The 26,214-nt window shown below is 46.0% G+C and overlaps 1 protein-coding gene across 3 annotated transcripts in view; it reads left to right on the plus strand.

Moving 5' to 3' along the window:
* ARTN (artemin) overlaps nucleotides 1-15,242 on the plus strand; it is a 48,393-nt gene extending 33,151 nt beyond the window's left edge. For all 3 annotated transcript variants that reach the window (XM_066597946.1, XM_066597945.1, XM_066597947.1), the window contains exons 3-5: nucleotides 3,066-3,130; nucleotides 3,826-4,027; nucleotides 8,680-15,242. In XM_066597946.1, coding sequence (XP_066454043.1) covers nucleotides 3,066-3,130; nucleotides 3,826-4,027; nucleotides 8,680-9,098 — 686 coding nt within the window. In that variant the 3' untranslated portion in view covers nucleotides 9,099-15,242. The remainder of the gene's footprint in view (nucleotides 1-3,065; nucleotides 3,131-3,825; nucleotides 4,028-8,679) is intronic.
* The last annotated feature ends 10,972 nt before the right edge of the window (nucleotides 15,243-26,214 follow it).

Consider the following 26,214-nt stretch of genomic DNA (forward strand, 5'->3'; position numbering starts at 1 on the left):
AGCCTCGGCACGGCCATTTGCGATTTTCTCACACACTTAAAAATTCATGGGGGATAAAAAAAAGGCAAAACCCAGATAGAGAGGGCTTGTCGCGATTTTTTTTCTCGTAACATCGCGTGAGTGAAATCATCGCAAATGTGAAGGAAAGCAATGAAAATCATTGGTTTCATGATTCTGTCTTTTCACGCACACTCGCATCGCGCAATTTTATCGCCAGTGTGATTGTGCCCTAAGTAGAGATGAGCGAGCATACTCGGTGAGGCGATTTACTCAAGACAGTATTGCCTTTTTCGAGTAACTGCTGGCTCGTCCCTGAAGATTCGGTGCGGTCGCGAGAGATCTCTCTCTCCCTCCCCATCCCCTCCACGAATCTTCAGGGACGAGCCAGCAGTTACTCGAAAAAGGCAATACTGTCTTGAGTAAATCGCCTCACCGAGTATGCTCGCTCATCTCTAGCCCCAATCCTTCTTGGCATCTTCTCAGACTTAAAGGGTTATCCAGGCCTTAGAAATTGATGGCTTCTCCCTGGCATTGGGCAGTCAACTTGAACACAAGATACCCATGTCACAGCGGCACTCACACAGGTGGCTCACAGCCACAGTGGTATCAAGGTGATGTCAGGCCTCCCCAGGCTGGATCCAAGGCCTGCTCCACTCACCAACTATTCCATATATAGAGGGGCAGCATCCACGGCAGAACGATTATTCCATCATAGCCCCCGTATATACAACACATGGTCTGCATAGCAAGGTAGTAGCGGCGACGTTTCGATCGGGGTCGGATCTTTCTCAGCCGGGCTTGCTATGCAGACCATGGTGTTGTATATACGGGGGCTTCTTTCTGCCGTGGTGCTGCCTCTATATATGGAATAGTTGAGGGCAGTCAACTTGATTCAATTAATAGTGATTTTGCTGAGGTGTGATTCTATCTTTTGTCAGAACCGTGAAATCTAGGTTAGGTTGGCACTGCGGGCAATACCAGGCCGTGCAGTGGGGTAAGCGGGACACCAAGGAGCATCAACCTGAGCCGGGCCTGAAGGAGCCGGACGGGCGCGACTAAGGGGACCATGCTTCTCTGAATAGCTGCAGAGTTTCAGAGTAAGGCTAATTTCCAACGGGGGCGAGTGCGGTATTGGGCCATGGAACTCTGATATCACGCTCGCCAATGTGTGATGTCGCTGCGCATAAAAGGCGCTTTTGTGTTAAAAACACCTCCATTCACTTTAGCGAAGCAGCGATCCTCAAAAAGCCGCGCCAGAGGATCGGCAAGCGTTTCCCATTGTTTTTAATGGGAAACCTCGCATCACATTCTCTTACCCCTTGAATGCTGTGATGCTTTTGCCGGCCCAACTGAAAACAATCCCGCAATTTTTTTTCTTGCAGGACAATGCAGGGTTTGGGGGTAAACTGTGTCGTATCGCCCCGCGGTTTACACTGTGTCTTATCGCCCCATGGTTTACACCTTGTCATATCGCCCCACGATTTCCACCGTGTCATATCGCCCCGTGGTTTTCACCGTGTCATATCGCCCCGCGGTTTATACCCTGTCATATCGCCCCGCGGTTTACACCGTGTCATATCGCCCCGCGGTTTACACCCTATCATATCGCCCCACGGTTTCCACCGTGTCATATCGCCCCGTGGTTTCCACCGTGTCGTATCGCCCCGCGGTTTCCATGTCGTATCGCCCCGCGGTTTCCACCATGTCGTATCGCCCCGCGGTTTCCACCATGTCGTATCGCCCCGCGGTTTCCACCCTGTCATATCGCCCCACGGTTTCCACCGTGTTGTATCGTCCCACGGTTTCCACCCTGTCATATCGCCCCGCGGTTTCCACCCTGTCGTATCGCCCCACGGTTTCCACCCTGTCGTATCGCCCCGTGGTTTCCACCCTGTCGTATCGACCCGCGGTTTCCACCATGTCATATTGCCTCGCAGTTTCCACCGTGTCATATTGCCTCGCAGTTTCCACCATATCGCCCCGCGATTTCCACCGTGTCATATCGCCCCGCGATTTCCACCGTGTCATATCGCCCCACGATTTCCACCGTGTCATATCGCCCCGCGATTTCCACCGTGTCATATCGCCCCGCGGTTTACACCGTGTCATATCGCCCCGCGGTTTACACCGTGTCATATCGCCCCGCGGTTTCCACCATGTCATATTGCCCAGCGGTTTCCACCGTGTCATATCGCCTCGCGGTTTCCACCGTGTCGTATCGCCCCGCGGTTTCCACCGTGTCATATTGCCCAGCGGTTTCCACCCTGTCATATCGCCCCGCGGTTTCCACCGTGTCGTATCGCCCTGCAGTTTCCACCGTGTCATATCGCTCCGCGGTTTCCCCCGTGTCATATCGCCCCGCGGTTTTCACCGTGTCATATCGCCCCGCAGTTTCCACCGTGTCGTATCGCCCCGCAGTTTCCACCATGTCATATAGCCCCGCGGTTTCCACCATGTCTTATCGCCCCGCGGTTTCCACCGTGTCTTATCGCCCCGCGGTTTCCACCGCGTCGTATCGCCCCACGGTTTCCACCGTGTCATATCGCCCCGCGGTTTCCCCCGTGTCATATCGCCCCGCGGTTTCCCCCGTGTCATATCGCCCCGCGGTTTTCACCGTGTCATATCGCCCCGCGGTTTCCACCGTGTCGTATCGCCCCGCGGTTTCCACCCTGTCATATCGCCCCGCGGTTTCCACCATGTCTTATCGCCCCGCGGTTTCCACCGTGTCGTATCGCCCCGCGGTTTCCACCCTGTCATATCGCCCCGCAGTTTCCACCGTGTCGTATCGCCCCGCGGTTTCCACCCTGTCATATCGCCCCGCAGTTTCCACCATGTCTTATCGCCCCGCGGTTTCCACCGTGTCGTATCGCCCCGCGGTTTCCACCGCGTCGTATCGCCCCGCGGTTTCCACCCTGTCATATCGCCCCGCGGTTTCCACCGTGTCATATCGCCCTGCGGTTTCCCCCGTGTCATATCACCCTGTGGTTTCCCCCGTGTCGTAGGCGTTTAGTGATATAACAGCATTGGTGAGAACTGCACTAACCACATCAACACTTTGTTTGCAGACTGGCCTGAGACGTTCATGGGAAGAGGATCCCCGTGTGCGACAACCCCGCCCTGGAGCTGTAAGGTGAGGACATGTATTGTAATTGACCGTGGAGATGGAAGTGGGCATAAAGCGGGTGCGGTTATGTCATTATTATTGTGTCCTCCATGGTTATAAACTAGAAGAAACGGCACCGCAGCCCTACCCCTCTTCATCTGTCCCCTTGTACCTTCACACAACACGACGCATAAGCGCCTGACCGCCCTACCAGCGACTATTGCTGCTGCGCTTCTACACAGGAGCGATAATCTGTCACAGAATCTCTCCCAACCGACGGCCTCCATTCACAGTAACCATGAGTCATTCACGGATCAGATGACTCCTGTTTACACGGATCCAGAAGCCGGCGCAGTAGTCGTTCCACTTCAGTGAGTTGGAAGGTCATTGCCCATAATGTTATCGCTCCTGTCGTACCAGAAACGCTTCACATCAGGCGTAAAATCGTCATAAAAGAAATCTCTTGAACTTGTAGTGAATGCAGCTCTGGCTGTGACTGGAGTACAATGTATCAGTATCAGACAAGGGAATAAATGGATGTAAAAACCTACTGAATGTCATACAGATATCTAGACGTCAGATATCAAATGGTGTTCAAAGCCGGAGCTCCACTACAGAACCTCTAAAACACCATCACTTCTGCGGATATCAGCCTTTTCCTCTGCGGGTCGGAGTGCTTCCTTCTGGAATCTGACCGGCATTATGTCATGTCTCGCCCCCAGGTAACGTTCTGGACTCTTGCAGTATCGCTGCTGCTTCTGTCAGTGATGACCACCACCGGCTCTCCCACTCCAGTTACGGAGGTGCAGCCCAACACACAAAAGGAGTCGGACAGTTTTGGAGCTGCTGACCCCAAGAGCAAGGACTTCTTCATGGAGGAGAAGGTAGAGCAGTCTATAAAGTCCCCTGCGGTTCCGATGTACGGTGAGTAAAGTCATTGGATGTTACATAGTGTGCTTGTGGGCAGCTGCAGGGCTGAGACATGTCTGCAAATCATAAGTGTTCAGCCGAATGCCATCTTTAGATTTCACACGGGTGGAATTATTCCGGGACATGGAGGAATCTGCGGTCCTGGGGAAACGTCTGCACCAAAACCTGCACTGCTGCTGCGCCTATTGTGAAGCACAACTAAAAAGGGCTTAAATCTGCTGCAATGCTATATCAGAATCTGCACTTAACCGTTCGGATTTTGGTATAAGCGTCTGCGGCGGCAAACCCTACCCGTGTGAAGGAGCCCTTAAAGGAAGTTACTTCTTATGTAACTCGAGCAATAATTATGTGAATTATATATTTACATTTAGTTTTTTCCTTTTGCAATTTCATCTATATTTTAAAGACATCTTAAAATACAGCAGTTCTCACACTGACCACTATGCCTAAAGGCGTTTTCCGGGTAGTAGCGGTAATTTCAAGTCTGCTCTTACCACTGGACTGTAAAGTGATCATAGAATTGTAGAGTTGAAAGAGTCCTCTGGGGTCATCCGGGCCTCTGGGGTCATCGGGTCCGACCCCCTGCTCAGTGCAGGATTCACTAAATCATTCCAGACAGATGTCTGTCCAGCCTCTGAACACTTCCATTGAAGAACTCCCCACCTCCCGTGGCAACCTGTTCCACTCGTTGATCCCCCTAACTGTCTAATATTTAATCTGTGTCTCCTCCCTTTCAGTTTCATCCCATTGCTTCTAGTCTTTCCTTGTGCAGATGAGAATAGGGCTGATCCCTCTGCACTGTGACAGCCCTTCAGATATTTGTAGACAGCTATTAAGTCTCCTCTCAGCCTTCTCTTCTGCTAAACATTCCCAGATCCTTTAACCGTTCCTCATAGGACATGATTTGCAGACTGCTCACCATCTTGATAACACTTCTCTGAACTTGCTCCAGTTTGTCTATGTCTTTTTTAAAATGGGGTGCCCAGAACTGGACCCAGTATTCCAGATGAGGTCTGACTAAGGAAGAGTAGAGGGGGATAATGACCTCACGTAATCTAGACTCTATTCTAGTGATCTAGACTCTATGCTTCTCTTAATACATCCCAGAATTGTGTTTGCCTTTTTGGCTGCTGCATCAGATTGTTGACTCATGTTCAGTCTATGATCTATTAGTATACCCAAGTCTTTTTCCCATGTGCTGCTGCTTAGCCCAATTCCTCCCATGCTGTATGTACTTTCTTCATTTTTCTTGCCCAGATGTAGGACTTTGCATTTCTCCTTGTTAAATACCATTCTGTTAGTCGCCGACCACTGTTTAAGCTTTTCTAGATTTTTTCGAATCATCTCTCTTCCCCAGTGTAAGCTATCCCTCCTAACTTTGTGTTGTCAACAAATTTGATCAGCTTCCCTTTAATTCCCTCCTATAGATCATATAGATTTATAAAAATGTTCATGAACACTGGGCCCAGGACAGAGCCTTGTGGTTCCCCACTTGATACATTCTTCCACTTGGATGTGCAGCCATTTATGACCACTCTTTGAGTACGATCACTCAGCCAGTTGTGAATCCACCTAACAGTTGCCTTGTTAATTCCAAATTTGGTCATTTTTTCAATAAGTATGGTATGAGATACTTTGTCAAATGCTTTACTAAAGTCAAGATATACTATATCCACCGCATTTCCCTGATCAACGCAGTCCGTGATTCTGTCATAAAAGGAAATTAGATTAGTCTGGCATAACCGGTTTGTTACAAACCCATGCTGGCTCTGGTAAATTACTCCATTATCATCCAAGTACTTGCATACATGCTGTTTAATAATTTGTACAGAGATCTTTCCCGGTATAGAAGTCAGGCTCACAGGCCTGTAGTTTCCTGGATCCACCTTCTTCCCACTTTGAAGATAGGGGCAACATTTGCCCTTTTCCAATCTTCTGGGACTTCTCCTGTTCCCCAGGAATTTTCAAAGATTATGGCGAGTGGTTCAGCAATTACCTCTGCTGCTTCCTTTAGTATCCTAGGATGTAATTCATCTGGACCTTGAGACTTGAATTCATGTAAGTTAGCTAAGTGTTCCCTCACCATCTCTCTGCTTATAGATAGCCTGCATTCTTTTATTTCCCCAATAGCAAAGGGAAGATCAGCTGATGTTACATCTACTTTCTGAGAAAACAGATACAAAATAGTAATTTAAAAGTTTGGCCTTCTAAACATCATTTTTAACCAATTCACCATTTTCATCCTGTAAACATCCTATAGCAACCCTTACTTTACTTTGGACCCCCTCCCCAAAATCCTTTTTTATTGCTGTTTGCCTCAATTCATTATTAGCTTTTCTGATACTCGCTAGTTTCTGCAGACTCCATTACATTCTTCTTTAGAGATCAACATATTTTTCTTCCTTTTTAGCATGTGTGTAAGTTATTCTTCCTTCTTTTAGGGATTGTTAACGATTGTTCTTTGAGAGTCTCATTCCACAATATTTCCCAACCTTCTTGGACATTTCTGTCCTTAAGAACATCCAGCCATTGGATTCTTCCTCTTTCTGAGTTCATTAAAATCTGCCTTTCTGAAATCCAACCTTGAGGTCTGAGTCTTCTCAGGTTTTCCTCCCCTTGTTATCCAACATCCAAGGATATCATGATCGCTGCCTCCTAAGGTCCCAGCCACCCTTACTCCCTCCACCATTCCCTCCCTGTTGGTAAGAATTAGGGCCAAGATAGCAGATCCCCTTGTTTTCTCTTCTGCCTTCTGGAAGATAAAGTTGTCACCAAGAGCGGATAAGAATCTGCTGGATCCATTACTTTTACCTGAGAGATTCCCAACAAATGTCTGGATGGATAAAATCTCCCATGATCACTATGTCATGCTTTGATAGCTTGGCCATCTGATGTAAAAACAGTTCATCCATATCTTCTGCTAGTCCAGGCGGTCTATATTTCCCATGATCACTTATCTGATGGCTGGGACATCCATCAATCACAATGCAGGTTCGCTTCTCCTTATTTCGCCAATGTAGCAGTGAATGGGCTGCTCATGGTGCATGTGTGGCTGTGGATCCATTCATTGTAAAGGGACAGCCAGAAGTAGCCAAGCACAGACACTCAGCTATTTTTGTCAGTCCCATTGAAATGGCTGGAGCGAGATGTTGCTGCATTTATTTCAATGAGGCTAACAAAAGGAGAGCACAGTGATCAGTTATTTATCTGCTTCTGTGAAATAAATAAGGCTGCGGCCGTGAGTAGTTGATCAGCCAGGGCCGCCATTCGGGACTCTAGTTGATCGGATGCTTGCTGTCAGAGCTGCTACACAAGGGTCGTAGGGGAAGTAGCTGCTTGGACCCATGTAGTGGTCGGCGCTTGTAACTGCACTCTGGGGTCTCATTGAAATCAATGGGAGCTGTGCCTGCAATCAGCGGTGCTGACAGCGAGCGTCAAATCAACCAAGTGTCCAACGTGGCTGATCAACTATTGATGATCCATCCTGAGGACACATCATCAATAGTATTTCTGCCAGGAAAACCCCTTTAATGTCCGTGTTTTACACTCTGCCCTCCTTCTCTCTCCTCTGATCTCATACTCACAGGAGAGCAGGGAAGAGAGGAAAGACACGCTACTGCAGCTTTGACATGCCGGTAAAGTGCCCAGCGCTGTGATTGGCTGGTCAGTGCTAACGTCATCGGGACCTAAAGTAATCAGGTCCCAATTAAGTCAACCGGGTATTTTAACTGCTGTGGGGGGCATGATTGCCAGTGGACTGGGTGACAAATTTATGTTGCTGCTGCACAGAGCCCAGAAAGCAGTGACATAAATTTACCATCAGTGGTCATGATGGGGTTAAGGGTGTTCTGAGTAGGGCAATTATAATTCTAGTGCTACCAATAGTCAGTGAAATATCAAAATTGTCCTTGGAGGCTCTAAGCATTATTGGGAAGATGCAAGAGATCTCACAACCATTGCATGAGCAGTAAATGCAGCCGGTACTATAGAATGAGGGACGATTGCATGCAACTAGAAAGTCGATCATTAACCCTTTCCAATCCACTGTCTGATGTCTTACTACATTCTGATTAAAACTTGTACAGCTCCAATGTCAGAAGACGTCCGACAGCGTATTCTTACCGTCTACAGCCAGTCACTCTGCTGTCGGAGCCTCTCTGGCGCACATACTGGCTTTAGCCAGCAGAGGGCTCCGTTGTATAACAGCAAAATTAGAAAGCTTTTTTGGAAACCCTGAATCCAAAATTGGATTGGAAAGGGTTAAGACTAGAGATGAGCGAGCATACTCGCTAAGGACAATTACTCGATCGAGCATTGTCCTTAGCTAGTACCTGCCCGCTCGGAAGAAAAGGTTCGGCTGCCGGCGTGGGTGAGAGGTGAGTTGTGGCATCAAACAGGGGGGGAGATTTCCCCTCCATTCCTCCCCGCTCTCCCCCGCCACCGGCAGCCGAACCTTTTCTTCCGAGCGGGCAGGTACTCGCTAAGGGCAATGCTCGATCGAGTAATTGCCCTTAGCGAGTATGCTTGCTCATCTCTAGTTAAGACTTATCAGGGATAAATATGGCTAGAATTTTGTTATTTGGTTAGAAGTGTCAATGGCTAATGGAGAAAATATAAGACACTAACATGTAACCGTTGTGCTGCAGAGAATACCACAACCAGAGGCCACAGGGACGATGGATTACCCGATAACGTCCTATTTCGTGCAAAACGCTCTCATCCAGGTAAAAAGAATAACATGGGAAAAAGGGAGCGTGCCAAGAATGGGGAGTGCAGACTACACAGCGTGACGGTGCACCCGCAGGACCTCGGGCTGGGGTATGAATCCGACGAGAAGATTACAATTAATTACTGCATGGGGACCTGCAAAAAATCCAGTAATTATGACCTTGCCCTATCTACTCTGCTCAAAAACAAGCACATAGCGCACAGCTCCCAGAGACGGATCAGCAGCCAGCCCTGCTGCCGGCCCACCCGCTACGGACCTGTAGCGTTTCTGAATAAGACGCATCACTGGCAAACCATAGAAAACTCAACAGCACTTGACTGCAGCTGCGGAGGCTGATATGGAGTGTAAGACATCTAGGAGGGATAATGTACGGCTCCAGCTAACAGACCAAGAGGCAAAAGGCAGAAGAGGTCAAGAAGTCTGCTGGTCAAAGACAGGAGCCGCAAGTGCTACAAAGTGGAAAGACGGCCAGAAGAAGCCGCTGGTCCTACAAGTTTCACCTCAGTTGTCTAAATGTATAAACTTGGTTGAGCACCAGCTCTGGCTTGAAGTAATTGAGATGTTGCTAATTAAACTTCTGACAGAAGTGGAAGATTCCTTCGTAGCTTAATTGCTACCGATGATGAAAGATTTCCCAGAACACAGCGCAGACCTGTCAGAACTTGGGTGAACTCTGTAGTTTATTGGTGGAGGTATATCATATGTAAGCAACCAAGGAAACTCCACCATGTGCTCCAAGTAATCCCCACCGCTCGTCAATCTACTATAGTATATAGGAGTATATAAGACTGTCGTGAGGCTGCTGGAAGGACAGGCACAATCTTCACAAGTGGCCACTGTAAAAGCTGCAGATAATCAGGATGAGTTTGTGTAATTTGACCAACACGCATGAACACGGCATAAACTAAGAGCGTCCAGTGACAAGCACATTTGCCGTGACGGTTTGTGATACCACTTTATATGTATTGCGTTCTGAATGTTTTCTTAGGGCTACTAATCAGATGAGAGCAGACATCCCCCTACAGGAGGGATCTGCAGTATAAAGTATGGAGGGGCATTCTGCATGTGACATAAATCATCCACAAGGGTGCAAAAATGGTGTCCGCCACATCGCCCAATATTTCCTCTCCACACTCATCCCACCCTTCTGTAATAAGCTTATAAAGTGTTAGAAGAACGATATACAAGCGGTGCGGCGAGATGTCAGGTTTTAATAATGCGCCTAATGGCATTTAATAGGCTGGCAGACGCTCCAAGCCATTATTTGGAACACACCCTTATGAATGCTGAGATAAATCAATCAGGCAATATGTTATTACTGAAAGTTCAAAGTAATTAGGGCCGCTCTCACGCCTGCGTTGGGCGCAGTTCCGGGATTCCGTGTCTTGGCTCCATTTTGGGAGGAGAGAAGCCGAAATAAAACAGAAACTAACGGCTCCTTTTCCCCCAATAATTTCAATGGGGTTTAAAAAAAAACAAAACAAAAAACAGGTTTCCGTGTTTTTTAATGGAAATGTAACGCTGCAGACTGCGCTATCTTCCCATCCAAAAACAGAGAAACCCGACGGAATGGAAACAAACAGAAACCTTACCGCTTGCTGTTGTTTTTTTTTTTAAACCTTATTGAAATTGATCGGGCGAAAAAAACTGCCATTTTTTTCCTTTTTATTGCAGTTTCTCTCTTCCAAAAACAGAATAGAATGACGGGAACCCAGAACCGAGTCCCAACGCAGGCGTGATCATAGCCTAACGCAATCAAAATCAACCACATGCGCACTAATCTCATCATCTAAGTGTACAGTCATACAAAAACCCCATGGAGGCGCAATACCGTGCAACATAAGCAGAAGGCACAGCAATAATAACGATGGGCGTGCCATCGAGATACGGGGTGATGTGGCTAGGCATAACTAATAGACAGTATTTTCTGGTTTCCGGTGGATTGCTCGTTGCTTCCTGCTGACGGGTTCCATTTAAAGAGGTTGGAGGTTTTCCTCCACCTATAATACTGAAGACTAATATTAGGGGTGCTGCATGTCAGAGCCCCGCTGAGCTGCCAATGAGCTAATGAGAAGGAAGCGTGGCACACCAGAATTAGAAGACCTTTGTCCACTGCGTAAGGACCTGGAATGAAAGAGATATGCAGTACCATTTCTGGGTCACTACACAGTGAACGGAGCTTTACGTCTTCCGACATGCCATGCCTTGTTCACATCGTGCCTCCACTGATCGCTGAGGATAAGTCATCCATCCTATAGGACTAGAAAACCCTCTAAGGTTATACTTGCACATAGCAGTAGAGCAGCGACTGAAAACTACATAACGCACGTGGTTTTGCTGCAGGAATTGGATCTTTACAGGTGAAACTCGTTTCTTTTATGTTTCAGCTGTAAAAACTGTGAGGCCAATTGCCGCATTGCAAAAGCAAGGAAGTACAATAGAACCTTAGGTGATTTTTAACGCATTTCAATTGCTACGAGTGAATGTACCTTCATGCTCGATGCTGCGGTTCAAGGGGTATTCCAAGCTTTTACAACAGAGATCTGCCGCTCAGGATCCCCTGTGATCAACTGATCATCCGACCAACTGTCAGGGGAGGAAGTGTAATAGCAGGCTGAAATCAATGGGAGCCATACCTTCTATAATGGGAGCCATACCTTCTATAATGGGAGCCATACCTTCTATAATGGGAGCCATACCTTCTATAATGGGAGCCATACCTTCTATAATGGGAGCTATAGCTTCTATAATGGGAGCTATAGCTTCTATAATGGGAGCCATACCTTCTATAATGGGAGCCATACCTTCTATAATGGGAGCCATACCTTCTATAATGGGAGCTATAGCTTCTATAGCACTTCTAGCTCGGACCCCAATGCGGGCATCCAGCCCCGCTGCTGAGTTCAGGTGAGCGCTGGGGGTCTTGAGAGGCAGACCCATGCTGAACAACTACTGATAGGCTATCCAGAGAATGGGTCATAAGGACTAAGAAGGGGTTAAATACCCGGAACACGACTTTAATGTCGGTTTTGTTTTAGAATTTGATAACGAGGATGATCAGTAAAAGGAGAGCGCGCTTCTGGAGCAGCATCATTCTCTCCACCACAAACATGTGAGGCAAAAAACAAGAAAAAGGTCGAGGCGACTAAAAACGTCAGGATGATGATGAGCAGGACCGTAGCATGTGGGCAAATAAGTTAGATCCCAAAGTCTTACTGCCCAGAGCCACAAACCATCAGGGTGCCGTCACAAACCTCTTATATCAGAATCCGATGTACAAAATCCATGGATTTTGGTGCAGGTTTGTCGGTAACTGATATTTCCACCACGTGAGAAAGCAGCCTTTATGTTACTGGGACTGATTTGTGGTATAACATGGGGAAATAACACAGTAGGGAAAAGGGCAAATAGGGAAAGTGCTCATATCTAACACTGGGATTCCACAACGAGATACCGATGCAAGAATGGATACCTGCAGCCCTGTATCCTTCCATGCTGTATACTGCTTACATACGGGAACATTTCTCTGTTGAATATTTGGTGTACTGTGTATTATAATAATGACAGATTTCTGCCGCTAGAGGCCTTCATTGGACGACCTACCTGCGGGTAACCGTTGTACAAGAGTAAAACCAGTCCCAATTTTCCCAAGAAGAGGAAGTAAAAGGCTGTTCATACTTCGTTTTCCCTTACGCTCTGCGGTTCTGTCCCAGGTTACTCCGAGTCCCTGAAAACACGATACAGACAGAATCCTGTGATGGAACCAAGGGGTTCCATTGCTGAAACAGGTCATTTAGGACTTCCATGCAGAACAGAATTGTTCCTCAATGCACAATGGGATTTACCGCTGCAGAAATCTGCACCAACTATCCCCATGTCTAAATGTGGGTCTTGATGCAGAATTAAGTAGTTTTCAACTCTGCATCAAAATCCGCAAGTGAGGCATAAATGGCCCATACTGCCGTGTGCTGCGGAGTAGCTCCGTCCGTGGAACGGTCCCATCAGGTATGTTTCTGAAGGCTCGCACTCCTCTAAGTGGTGGACTATGCTATAAGCTCTCCAGCACGGATGCCTGAAACAAATACATCTCCATCTCAGCAATAGGACCCCAGGATTCCAGTCCGGGATTCCGAAAAAAGGGATTCAGACGGTACCCTGAAATGCAGAGAAAAGCTAACTGTGAATGGCCCTCTAGTAGTAGAACGTCCAGAGCCGGATCTAAGAGGTTATACGTTATACTCGCGTCCATTACGACTCTCAGCTGCTACATTTGTGACACATTGCAGCTCCATACTATCTCCATGTTGTATGGATCCGTGAAGCTAGGGCTATAAGGCAGCTTGTGGACGTGCGACATAAAAAGGGAAAGTCGCACTGCGAAAATCACAAATGTTCGTGAATGTGGAGGCACTGAAATCCTGCAGGTTGGCATTTCTGTTGACTGTTGTGGCGCAGTAAGGATAAAGCTGCCCGGCCCCTCGTCACATCAAAGCTGTGCCACTTGTCTGTGACTTGCCGTCCGGTGACTGTTTCAGAGCCGTCATCACACTGGCTCAGGGTAAAGGCAGCCCTCCCCAATCTGCTCCATCTACTTGTATTACATGATGACATTCTTTACATTGTCACTTTCACTTAATGAAGTAATAGGAGACAAACCCCCCTGAGGCGATGCCTCCGAGCAGGGAACCATGATGTCCGTATATCTATTAGGGAATGCAGACAGAGGGCGTCCTGATGGGACAACCCCTTTAACAGGGCGCATAATCTCTAAAAACTGTTTGATTAGTAAAAGGGGTTTTCCAGGGCTTAAAAGAGTTGCCTGCGTTAAGGGAAACCCGTCCACAGCTCCCCCACACATTACAACCACCCAGCAGTTACTCACCTCCTCTCTTCTTCTTCAGCCACCAGGTTTGGCCTCCATTGTTTACAGGCAGCTGTAACGTCCCATAAACCCGCTGCAGCAGCCAATGAGGGCGCTCGGGCACGATCACTGCGTACGGTCATGGGCTGCTGCAGCTTGTTTGTAGACGGGCTCAGCCGGCCAAGTGACGTCACAGGGACACCGGAGCGGTGGTGGCGGACAAATGGGGGATTGGGAAGAGGTAACAAACTGCTGATTTGCTGTTTTAATGCATGGGGGACCTGTTATCAGGGGTTTCCCTTAACTCAAACAACCCCTTTAAGAAAAAAAAAGGTCTGGGAGTGCAAAAAAATAAAAAAGCCATGGTCACCATGCTAATTGGCTTCCAGTTCCAGCACAGGAATAATATTTTTGCTCTTCGAAGAGTGCTGGGAGTTGCGCACGTGGTTGATGATCCGGGATTATTCCGATTTCCCGATTGGAGTCAGGAAGGAATTTTTTTCCCTTAAATGGGGAAAATTGGCTTCTACCTCATTGGATTTTTTGCCTTCCTCTGGATCAACATTGAGGGGTAACATGCTGAAGAGGATGGACGGGGGCTGTTTTCGGCCTCACTTACTATGTTATTAAGTTACTTTGAGAAGTGAGCTAATCGCAGGTTGTTTGTGGCATTATCACGGCTTCTCCGTGGACCGCGGACTTTAAGGGGATTAATACGGTTTTCTTTTTATCTTATTGCATTCCAGGTTTATTAGATCTTATGTTTCCGTCCCGGTAAACCCTTTTAGACTCCGTGCATGAGGCCTAAAAATAACAAGTACTTTTTGTATGTGGCTATAGCGATCCCCACGCACCCCAGTCTGACACTGATCACAGCCGTCTCCAACACGTGGCACTCCAGCTCCGGCAGTAAGGCATGCTGGGAGTTGTAGTTTGCTGACTGCTGGAGAGCCACATGTTGGGCACTACTGATCTGCAGTAATGTTTGTACCCTAGTAAGTCCCTGGATTATGGAACATCTTATTACTGGCCCATTAGACTTCAATGCCTCTTAGGAACAGCATCGGCCATCAGCTAATAAGTCGTTCAGGGAGATCTCCAAGCCAGTATGTTGTTGCAGTGAAGGGGCGATGGTCACTGGTTGCGCAGTACGCAGAACGGCGCCATGGCCCCCCCCCCCCCCCGCCATCACATCCTGTTGCATCTATTTATTGCATCTAACTTATTTATTTATTCATTGTATTTTTATATTTTTTCCTTTTCAGGAATGTATTTATTAACATATCTCTTATCCGTGTTCTTATTTTATACACGAGTTTATAGATAAAGCCTATTTATGACATGGCGTTCGCCAGCATTAACCCCGTGTGTTACTAGGGAGTCAGACATTTATTGCTGGTTCCTATTCTGTGTCTTTGTGGAGGAAAACAAACAACTAAACCATCAACAAGCAATACGATGCCTCCATATAACATGTTCCGTCTGTTAAATTCAGATCACGGTCAGACGTTTTGTACTGTTTTATAGTAATATTAACCGATTTACTATTTTTATTGCAATAAAAATCTATTTTTGTATAGATGCCTGTTTACTATGAAATAAAGCTGATATTAAATGGCTGTAGTCTGCGCAAGTGTAAAATCTGAAAAAACATACACAAGATTTTGTGTGGCCACGCCTCCTCCTGAAAGCCCCACCTACTTCAGAAAGCAGGCAGGGCTTGTGCGAAAATCTGCAATTTTGTTATCGGAATTTACCCAGCAGAAAATAAACTATATGGAGGCAAAAACTGAAGAGTGATGAAATATAACAACATACGGTTGTAACGTCATCTGTGACGTATCCTGATGGGTTTCCATATGCTCCTCTGAAACCAACCTTAGGGCTATTTCAGATGACCGTATATCGGCTCAGTTTTCACGCCGAGCTGATATACGGTGTCCTTGTCTGCAGGGGGAGGAGAATGGAAGAGCCAGGAGCAGGAACTGAGCTCCCGCCCCCTCTCCACTATTTGCAATGGGAGGGGCGGGACAGGGACGGAGCTGAGCGCCGGTACTTAGCTCCACCCCATCTCGCCCCCTCCTATTGCAAATAGTGGAGAGGGGCAGAGAGGGGGCGGGAGCTCAGTTCCTGCTCCTGGCTCTTCCATCCTCCCCCCCTGCAGACAACAATACTGTATATCGGCTCAGCGTGAAAACCGAGCCGATATACGGTCGTCTAAATAAGCCCTTAGACAGAGCTCTGTCAGTGTCCTTTCAACATAACTGCAGGGTGCTGATGGGTTTCAATGCAGGCATATTGTCCCCAGGTCCGCCATTTTTGTATACCTATTAGACCCTGCCATGTGTTGAAGTTTGAAAAATTCAACAATGAACCAAAAAAAAGAATTTTGTAAATTGCCTTTTTTATTTTTAAAATGCTTCATTATGGAGAAAACAGAATTGGTTTCACAACATACATGATGGTCCATGCTATAAAGTTATCATTATTTGTCCCAAATGGTGAACACTATATAACAAAAAACTAAGAATTAAAAACAGGGCCAAAATTACTTGTTTTTGTTCATTATGGTTCCCAAAATACTGAATAAAACGTGATCAACCAGTCATCCATGCCCCAAAATGGTACCAATAAAAACTGCAGGTCATTCCACAAAAAACTAACACTAGGATAGCTAACACTAGGGAAGAGAGAGAGAGTATTCAAAGATATCTAGACAAGCTTGCACAGTGGTCGGCGACTAACAGAATGGTATTTAACAAGGAGAAATGCAAAGTCCTGCATCTGGGCAAGAAAAATGAAAAAGCACATACAGAATGGGAGGAATTGGGCTAAGCAGCAGCACATGGGAAAAAGACTTGGGTATACTAATAGATCATAGACTGAACATGAGTCAACAGTGTGATGCAGCAGCCAAAAAGGCAAACACAATTCTGGGATGTATTAAGAGAAGCATAGAGTCTAGATCATGTGAGGTCATTATCCCCCTCTGCTCTTCCTTAGTCAGACCTCATCTGGAATATTGGGTCCAGTTCTGGGCACCCCACTTTAAAAAAGAGAGAGACAAACTGGAGCAAGTTCAGAGAAGAGTTACCAGGATGGTGAGCGGTCTGCAAATCATGTCCTATGAGGAACGGGTAAAGGATCTGGGAATTTTTAGGTTGCAGAAGAGAAGGCTGAGAGGAGACTTAATAGCAGTCTACAAATATCTGAAGGGCTGTCACAGTGCCGAGGGATCAGCCCTATTCTCATCTGTACAAGGAAAGACTAGAAGCCATGGGATGAAACTCAAAGGGAGGAGACACAGATTAGATATTAGACAGTGAGGGGGATCAATGAGTGGAACATGTTGACACGGGAGGTGGGGAGTGCTCCTGCAATGGAAGTGTTCAAACAAAGGCTGGACAGACATCTGTCTGGGATGATTTAGTGAATCCTGCATTGCGCAGGGGGTTGGACCTGAAGACCCTGGGGGTCTTTTTCAACCCTACCATTCTATGAAAACAAAGCCCCGTATTGGTGGAAAAAATGGAAAGCCAGAGCACAAAATCTAAGAATACTTACTATTAATTTGGTTTCCACGATTCCATCATGACAGCACACATGAAGGTTACCCTCTACAGGGGCAGGAAGACGTAGAATTTAAAACCAACCCCCCCCCCCCACACACACACCTCTGATGACTTTGAATAACTACAATGGATCTATAAATCATTTATTAACACAAATAATCTATATAACTTGAATTATTACAACAGTTCTATAAGGGAGGGTAAGTAAAGCTGCTGTTAGGATGGACTTGTGGAAACCAAGTTATTGGTGACACATAATCCATCCTTATCATCCAGCCATGACCGCACATGGAGCGGTACCAGATTACTCTCTCTAGGGGGGGGGGGGGGGGGGATACAGCTTGAAGGCTTTTATGTCCAAAATTTAGATTTGTATTGGAATGTTTTGTGAAGGTATGAATGTTAGGCCGGGCAACTGCCTTGTTTGCTCCACTGAAGCCTCTGCCTGTTCGGCCCAAGAAGCGTAGACCCTCGTAGAGTGAGCTCCAAGAGCCTCTGGAGGGGGTATGTTCTGAGTCTTGTAAGCCTCTTGGGTTCTCATTCCAATCCATCTAGCGATAGAGTCCTTTAAGGCCACTTTTCCTCTATTTGGACCCCGAAATAGAATGAAGCGATTGTTTCCCTTAATAGTGTTGCTACAGCCTGTAAGTAGGTAAGCACTGCTCGTCTTGCATCTAATTTCCAGAAGTATTCTTCTCTATCTTTTTAAAGTTCTGGCAAAATTAGCGTAGAATTATTCCCTGTGGAATGTGGAAACCGCCTTGGAAAGGAAGGATCGAGTCTGAGAATTATCCATCAAATACTGAGAATTTGGGCTTTTGCAGGATAGGGCTTGGATCTCACTAACCCCTCTAGCAGATGTAATTGCTACCAAGAATATAACTTTCAGGATGAATAATCTTATGGCCGGTGTCTCTATGGGTTCAGAGACTATTTAGAACAAGGATGAGGTCCCAGGAGAGAACTAATTTCCTGATAAAAGAGCCGAAGTCTGTTTGCTCCCTTGTTGAATATCTGGATCCATCTTTATCCAGACTGGCCTGAAGAAAATCTAATATCCTAGGCAGGTTAGGGTCATACAGATCATGCTGACCTGAGCCGCACCAAGAGCAAAATTTTACACTGTCATGTATATGGTAGAAGTAATGGATTTATGACTCTTGAAGAGGGTGCTTATTACCTTGCTAGAGACTTGATCTAGGAGTCTGTTACTCAGCATCCAGGCCGCCAGTTTTAATATTTCGGATCCTTGGTGCCATATTGGACCCTGAGTTATCCTGAGTTAGAAGGTCCTGTCTAGGAGGGAGAGGCATAGGGTCTCAGATTGAAGACTTCAAAAGAGGGAACTAAGATCTCTTTGTCCATCATAGTGTAATACATACTACTGTTGCGCTGTCCTCCTGTATTTTCCAGAAGCCTGGAAAGGCATATGCTAGATCCATGTCCCACTCTTGTGAGGGAATCCAGATCTGCCAGGTTGTCTCTGGGGTTTAACAAAGAAAAATCTTTAGTATTTGGTATTGTTCTTTGCTGCAAACAGGTTTATCTGAGGTTGTGTCCATTGGTCTATGATGGAGTTGAAGACCTTGTGGTTCAGTGTCTACCCTCATGGGTCCAACTTCTGTCGGCTCAAGTAGTCCACTATGATGTTCTGGGATCCTTTCAGATGGACAGCTGAGAGGGATAACAGTTTTGCTTCTGCCCAGAAGATTCTTCCTGTGAGGTTTAGTAGCTATGGATTTCCGATGCCCCCCTGGTGGCGAATAAAAGACACTGCAGTTATATTATCTGAGAAGATTGTAACATGTGTTCCCCTAAGTTTCTCCTCTGCGTGAGAGAGTGCTTCTTACATTGTCCTTAATTCTCTGAAATTTGAGGATTGGGTACCAACATTAAATCCCCAGGAGCCCTGAAAAAACTGGCCTGCTACTTGCGCTCCCCAGCCTAACCAGCTTGCATCGGTAGTTACTGACACAAAGAGGAAAAGGGACCATTGAAATACTTATTGGGATTAGAAGGGGACACCCACCAGGTAAGGGATCTGTTTACATAATGGGATAACCAGATCTTCCTATTCATGGAGGATGGATCTCTATCACATATAGACAAAATACATTTCTGTAATGGTATGGAATGAAACTGAGCCCAAGGAACCATTGGGATACATGATGACTTCTGCCCAAAGATCCTCATTGCTTCTCTCAGTGACACCTTTTCTCTATGTCCAAAAGTGGATAAGGACTGGATAATACTCTCCTCCCTAGACACTCCCAAATTAGAGAAAAGGCTTATTGTCTGATTTAAGTGTCTGCCCATGATCTCAGGAGTGTTAGCAGCGACCAGGAAACCATCAAGTTTTGGGATGACTTTTATGCCCATCTCTCTGGGATAACCCATCATTTCCACAATTGGTAAATACCCCAGGAGCGGTGGAAATGCCAAAGGGTAAACAAATTGAACGCCAATTAACCGCAAATCTGAGATATTTCTGATATTTTTGGTCTATGGGGATGTGATCGTATGCAGGACATCATTTTAATTATTGGGATTGTGGACCTAATGGTTTCCATCTTAAATCTACAGTAGGTGATATATTTGTTGAGCGATTTTATGTTGATGACAGTTCTGAATGATCCATTGGGCTTACTAACTAGAAATAATGGAGAGTAATAACCTGATCCCCCTCATCTTTGGGTGCTGGAACTGCCCCCATGGTTACCAAATCCCCGATACCATCCTCTAATCTTTTTTGAAGAGGTGGGATTGGGGTGAGATTATCTGGAACTTTCTAGGAGGAAGCACTGAAAATTCTATTTTATACCCCAATGATATTGTCTGCAATACCTAGGGCTATCCAGTTACCAATAATCCAGGAACAGAGATAGTCTTCCTCGCACTGACCGCAAGTCATTGCCTGGACTCGGGCTTTGGATTGAGAATGTTCCTTCCCTTTCTGCCCTTAGGATAGGACCAGCTCCCCGATTTACCTTTTCCTCTCTGTTCTCGAGGTTTTGCAAAAAGAAGGATTGCGTTTGATTGATTTGTTTATCTTCTGGAAAGACCTTTTTTTCTGTCCGCCACTTTCTCTACAATACTGTCCAATTCTGGGCTGAACACACGGTCCCCTTGAAAGAGAATTGGGCAAAGTTTGTTTTTGGAAGTAGTATCTCCAGACCACAATTTCAGCCGTAGTGCACGTCCTGCTTAGTTGTCTAATACAGCATTCTTGACACCAAAGTGAACGTGTCGGCTAGAAAGCCCTAGTCATTTTAAGTAACGGCAGGTATTCTATTAGTTTTCTGCCTCAGATGGTTAACGAGCTAGGTAATCCAGATATATATTGAGCATGCGACCGTGGTTGCAAAAACATTCGTTTCCAGGGTGTAGGAAGTTTTCTCGCAGGATTTCCCCTTGAGCATCTATTTCAAACTTTGACATCCTTGGGCGATAAGGAGTCTGTCCTTAACCCCTTCCAGTTACAGGACATACAATTACGTCCTGCGGGGTCAGGGTATGTATGAAGACAGATTACGCGGCTATCTCTCTTCATACATCGCGAGTGCAGGCTGTTTATTACAGCCGACACCCGGCGACAACAGCTGCAATCGGCCCACAAGCATTTAAATCCCCTGAACAATGCGCGGGGGTCACGTACGGCCCTCCCACGATGAGATTGCAGGGAGCCGTGCGGGTGTCGTGACAGTCCGGGATTTTCTGAAAGGCGTCAGGGCTGTCTTGGCATTATGCCTATCAAGCCTTCCCTTTGAGGTGGCTTGATAGACTGCCTGCCCGATCGCAGCATAATATGGCATTACATCATACTACAGGAGTGATCAAAAAGAGTAAACATAAGAACAATAAAGTTTTACAAATTGTTAAAAAAAAAAAAAGTACTAAAAGTTAAAAAAAAACAAAAAAAAACCTTTTGACATATTTACAATAAAAGAATTTAAATAATAAAAAAAAAATACATATTTGGTATCGCTGTGTCCGTAAAAGTCCGATCTATCAAAATAACGCATTACTTACCCCGCCCGGTGAACGTCGTCCGTATAAAAATAAAGAACGCCAGAAATGCACTTTTTGGGTCACCCCGCCTCCAAGAAAAAATGCAATAAAGAGCGATCAAAAAGGCGTATGTATTCCAAAATGGTACAAAAGGAAACTACAGGATGTCCCACACAAAATCAGCCCTCGCACAACTGTCGATGGAAAAATAAAAGTTATTGCGCGCAGAAAACGATTTAAAAAAAATATATATGTCTTTGAAAAAAATAAAAGTAGTACTGACTCCTAGAATAAAGGTATCGGGTCATTTTTGTTGCAGTTTGTGCAAACAAAACGCACTGAAAGATGGCGGAATGTTTTGTTTTTTTTGCATTTGTTCAGGTTGTTGTATCTCCTCCATTGTATCTCAGAAGAACTCAAAGCAGTCAATGTCACTTGTGGCAAAGTAATATTTCTTTTCCTAATCTGTGGATTAAGGGACTTTGTTTACTAGCTCCTCATCTGATACTACCTGAACAGAGTCATCAGAATTGGAGATAGGTTTCTCCAAGGCCCGATGTCTTTTAGCAGCTTTAGAAGGACCCGGTTGAGGAGCAGAAGATGAGTTGGGAATAGAGACTTGCACCTCCTCCTTAACCATGCTCCTAATATCACTTAGCAGGGTATCCTGTTCTTTTACCATTTTAGCACATTTATTAGCCTTATAACAATATAATAACGTTTGCCGAAGACTTCCATGGCGCTGCTGAAGTGCGTTAAGCCCTTACAGGTAACCAGTTCCAGGCTAAGAGCAGTACACCACCAACTTCCCAACAGTAGGGATTTTAAAAACTGGCGCTATAGGAAGAAAACGTTATTTCTGAGGAAGCGCGATGACATCAGAGCCTGGCATGTCTCCTTATACTGTAGCACATGCCCCAACAAGGCGTACACCCACACTGGAACGTATGCTTGCTTTGGCATTAGTGCACAATAATATCTTCATAGACGAGCGCACCCAGCGATCCTTACCCCGATCGCCTACTGTTTGTAAATCCATGGGAGTGGCAAAGGCTAAGGGACGCCAGTGTAGGGACAGAAAGAACACCGGAGGTAGTGCTTGCAAACTCTCCGACCTCCTGTCCTTACAGTTCAGATGGCAACCTTCATGTGGACGATGTGGAAATAGCTGATAGCCACCACACATGGAGTAGACTTGGTTCCACAAAGACTGCATGATATTATTTTATATTATGCGGTCAGGAAGGAATTAAATTATTGTCCAGGTAGGAAATATTTTTATGAAAGCTGCTCAGGTTAGCGCCAAAAGAGAAAAAAATGATCCCCATCATATCTGCGCTGCTCCAGATGCTGCCCAGCCTCAGCTGCTCTCCATTTCCTGCTGCAATGATAACATAGCTGCAGTCAGAGACAAGGGACCGCTGCAGGGAACACTGGATCACTTCAGCTGGTAGTTACAGAGATGGCAGCTATTCTTGTCAAGATGTCATTGCTGTAAGCAGCAGGAAGGTGAGAGCAGCGGAGAACCAGGGGAGAACCAAGTTGTGCCACCACTCTGCCTGGATAATCTTGTTAAAACCTAAAAGACCTGTGTCCCTAGGGGCTAATTGTCAGTGTCCCCTTTGAAGAGGCTCACTAAGGCCACGGTCAGATGAGCGATTGCCTCTATGTGCGCAAAACCCCCCCAAAAAACCCACATCTATTAGAACCATTGATTTCCTATGAAGTGTTCAGATGTCCGTCTTTTAGAGGCGCAAAATACTCGCACCTGCAAAAGATAGGACATGCGTACCTGTAATGCGATCCGGTAAGGTCCATGCTGCGAGTAAAGACATCATGTGATGTCCATTAAACCCCACTGGGAGTCCCCTCATCACTCAATACTGTGACAGATGAGCACTGCTTCTGATTGGTCAGAGCATTCAGCCAATCAGAGGCAGTGCTTTCTGGAGGCGGGGATTTTTCAATCCCCCACCACCAGAATACAGAAGGACACTGCCGGGGACGGGGAGAACATTTTTTTTACAGCTATGGATGATTTTCGGGGTAGCGCCCAAAAATCATTGCTGCAGGGGTTGTCTTCATCCCATTGATTTTAATGGGGCGGCAGCAGCACCGGCCCCATTGAAAGCAATGGGATAATACCGTACTCCTCTGTCACAGATTCTTTCGTGCTTGCGAGGAGTCCCATTATCACTGAACACTGTGACTGCTGTGGCAGGGGAGTCTTTCCTCTCCCCAGCAGACCTCCTCATCACTGAATACTGTGACAGTGTTCAGTGATGAGGGGACCTTCGTGGAGCAGCTGAACTTCTATAAGCACAGCTGCTCTAGTGAACGGGCATCTGAAACTTTGCTCGTTGAAGGCTTGCACACACTATTTTGGGCACATGTAAAAAAAAAGAAGCACGAAGATTCAGTCACGCGCATTTTGCACATCCATGGCGCACATTTAAAAAAGGCACATAGGCGCGCCAAAAAGAAAGCTTGTCTGACCGAGCGCTAAGGGTGCATTTACAGAGCGAGTGCAATATCGGTCTGAGAAACTCTAACCAATATCACACTTGTAAACCTGAAATTTTTTTTTATGCGAGTGCAAAGTGTTTTGTAAGAAAATTCCATCGCACTGATGCACTTGTGAGTCCCGCAGACATGGAAATCAAATGTCATTCCAACAGAAAAAAAGAAAAATTGCATTGCGCTCACATGTAACTGAGTGTTAAACATTTTATTTTCTTCTTTTGCTTCCATAGGGAAGAATGAACACGCTGCAGCTTCTGTATCGCACAATGCACAGAAACCACAGGAGAAAATGGCCTGTGCAAACGCACCGCTAGGCTCCATTCACACGGGCAGTTCGGTTGCAATAAAAACCGCACCAAAAAGTGCCTCGGTGAAACCATGTGTTGTACTATGTTTGTAGTAAAATGTGGCAAAAAAGGCAAGCAATTTTATAAATACCCTTTTTTTTTTAAATTGCAACTGAACTGACCCGTGTGGATGGAGCCTTATAGATTACAGAGGGATAATTAAAAAGGGTTTTCCAAAGTAACCAATATCTTGTAGGCGCTATTACACACAAGCGCTAGCGTTGGCTGCTAGCGCTTATAGATTCCTGACAGTTGCTGGGTTGAACCCACAAGCGCAGGTGTAGTCCTGGCAATTATCACTATTACACACAGTTAGGCTGCTTTCAAACAGGCAACAAAATTACATGATTTTACTGCGATGTGACAGTGCTACAAACAGCAGCTGTTTTGTATATGCAAACAGCTGCATTGTTCTCGGGAGCTTTCAGCTGGTGTCCTGCTGAGAACTGCCAACGGGATACCAGCTAAAAAAATATTATCAGCGCCGCCCGCTGAGAAAATCAGAAGAGGGCTTTTGAGCAATAACGTTGTGTCTAAATGGGCATTTACATGGTACGAAACAAATACTGGGATCATCAAGTATGTACTTCACATACAAACTAGCAGAGGTGCAGCTTGGAGCGCCTACCTGCCCATACAAACTCTGTAACATCCCCCTCCCCCATCATATGCTATTCATTGTGATTTATCACTAAATATCAGGCAAAATAATATGGGTGTGCACAAAAGGAGAACTAGACCCGTCAGACAAATAAATGTAACAGCTGCCAACAACAATGAAATATGAGGAAAGCAAAATGTAACAAAAAGATGGGTGTGAAAAGCATTCCAGGAGATCAGTAGGAACAAGCAGGTAATAATGCATTATTAGTTTGACACCCTTACATTTGCATTTCCTTACACACATACATCATTGTTTAAGTAGGTGTTTCTGTCAATCCTACATTTCCAGCATGTCTTGCTGAACAAATGCGAACTGCAACTTGTTATCTTGTGAACGTCAGAAATTCACTTTTTTTGGTCACCCGTCTCCAAGAAAAAAACAGAATAAAAAGTTATATGTATCCCAAAATGGTACCGAGAGCAAATGACCAAACCTCTCCTAACGCCATCTCACCCGCTTTCACAGATGACTTGGACGACATTCCTATCAATGACATATCAGTGCCAGACAGCGCTATGAAAGTGATGCTGAAAGCCCTGCCAATCTCCTTACTAGATATATTTGCTTCACTCATTCAACCCCTCAAGTCCACGACTGCTGTAGCAGCAGATGGAATTAGCCACATACAAACCAAAACGGTAGAATTCGCTTTATCACATAATAATCTTATAGACTATGATCTGGAATCGGAACTTGAGAAACTCTGAAATAAAGTGGCGGACCCAGATAACAGGTTATGCCGCAACATCAAGTTCAGGGGGATCCCAGGAACAGTTCCCACTTCTGCACTGTGATACTACCAGACTATAGACAAGGCACACAGACTCCCTCGCCCTAAACGTCTAGCAGATCACATACCCAGAAAGCTCTTGGCCCACATCCACAACGCTCAGACACAGTAACATTGCATATAAATGGGGATGTCCTGAGCATCTACTAATCACTCACAACAATACACACTCTCCTTCTTGGATGAAGGAGTTGCCCTCATGCGACAATGGAATCTAAACATCTCTTTGCCTACTAGAGATGCTGGACAAACCGATCATCACCTCACGGAGGAACTCCATTCTGTGAGGTCTCGCAAACAAGTTCATTGTTGACTTTAACCCCTTAGTGACCACCCCATTGCCTTTTTACATCCTGCCTTAGTGGGCTTTAATCCCCATGGATGTAAAAACATGCTTCCCCTGGGGATTAAAGCCATGTGAGCTGTGTACGTGACAGCTCCATATTGATGGTTACAGGAGGTAGCCGACAACCTGGAACTGTCATGGAGGAGCCGTAGGTGGGAAACCCCCACCACCCCGGTCATGTGATCGGCTCTATCCAATGGATAGCGCCAATCACATTAAAGTGTAAAAGTTTTTAAAAAGTTAAACATTCAGCTGCCCTCATGGATCTGATCCATGAGGGCAGCAGAGTGTGCTCACCCCCCTCCTCCACGATGTCCCGCAGCGATCTGGTCCTCCAGGAC

Source organism: Eleutherodactylus coqui, chromosome 3 (assembly GCF_035609145.1).
Source record: "Eleutherodactylus coqui strain aEleCoq1 chromosome 3, aEleCoq1.hap1, whole genome shotgun sequence".
NCBI classification, from domain to species: Eukaryota; Metazoa; Chordata; class Amphibia; order Anura; family Eleutherodactylidae; genus Eleutherodactylus; species Eleutherodactylus coqui.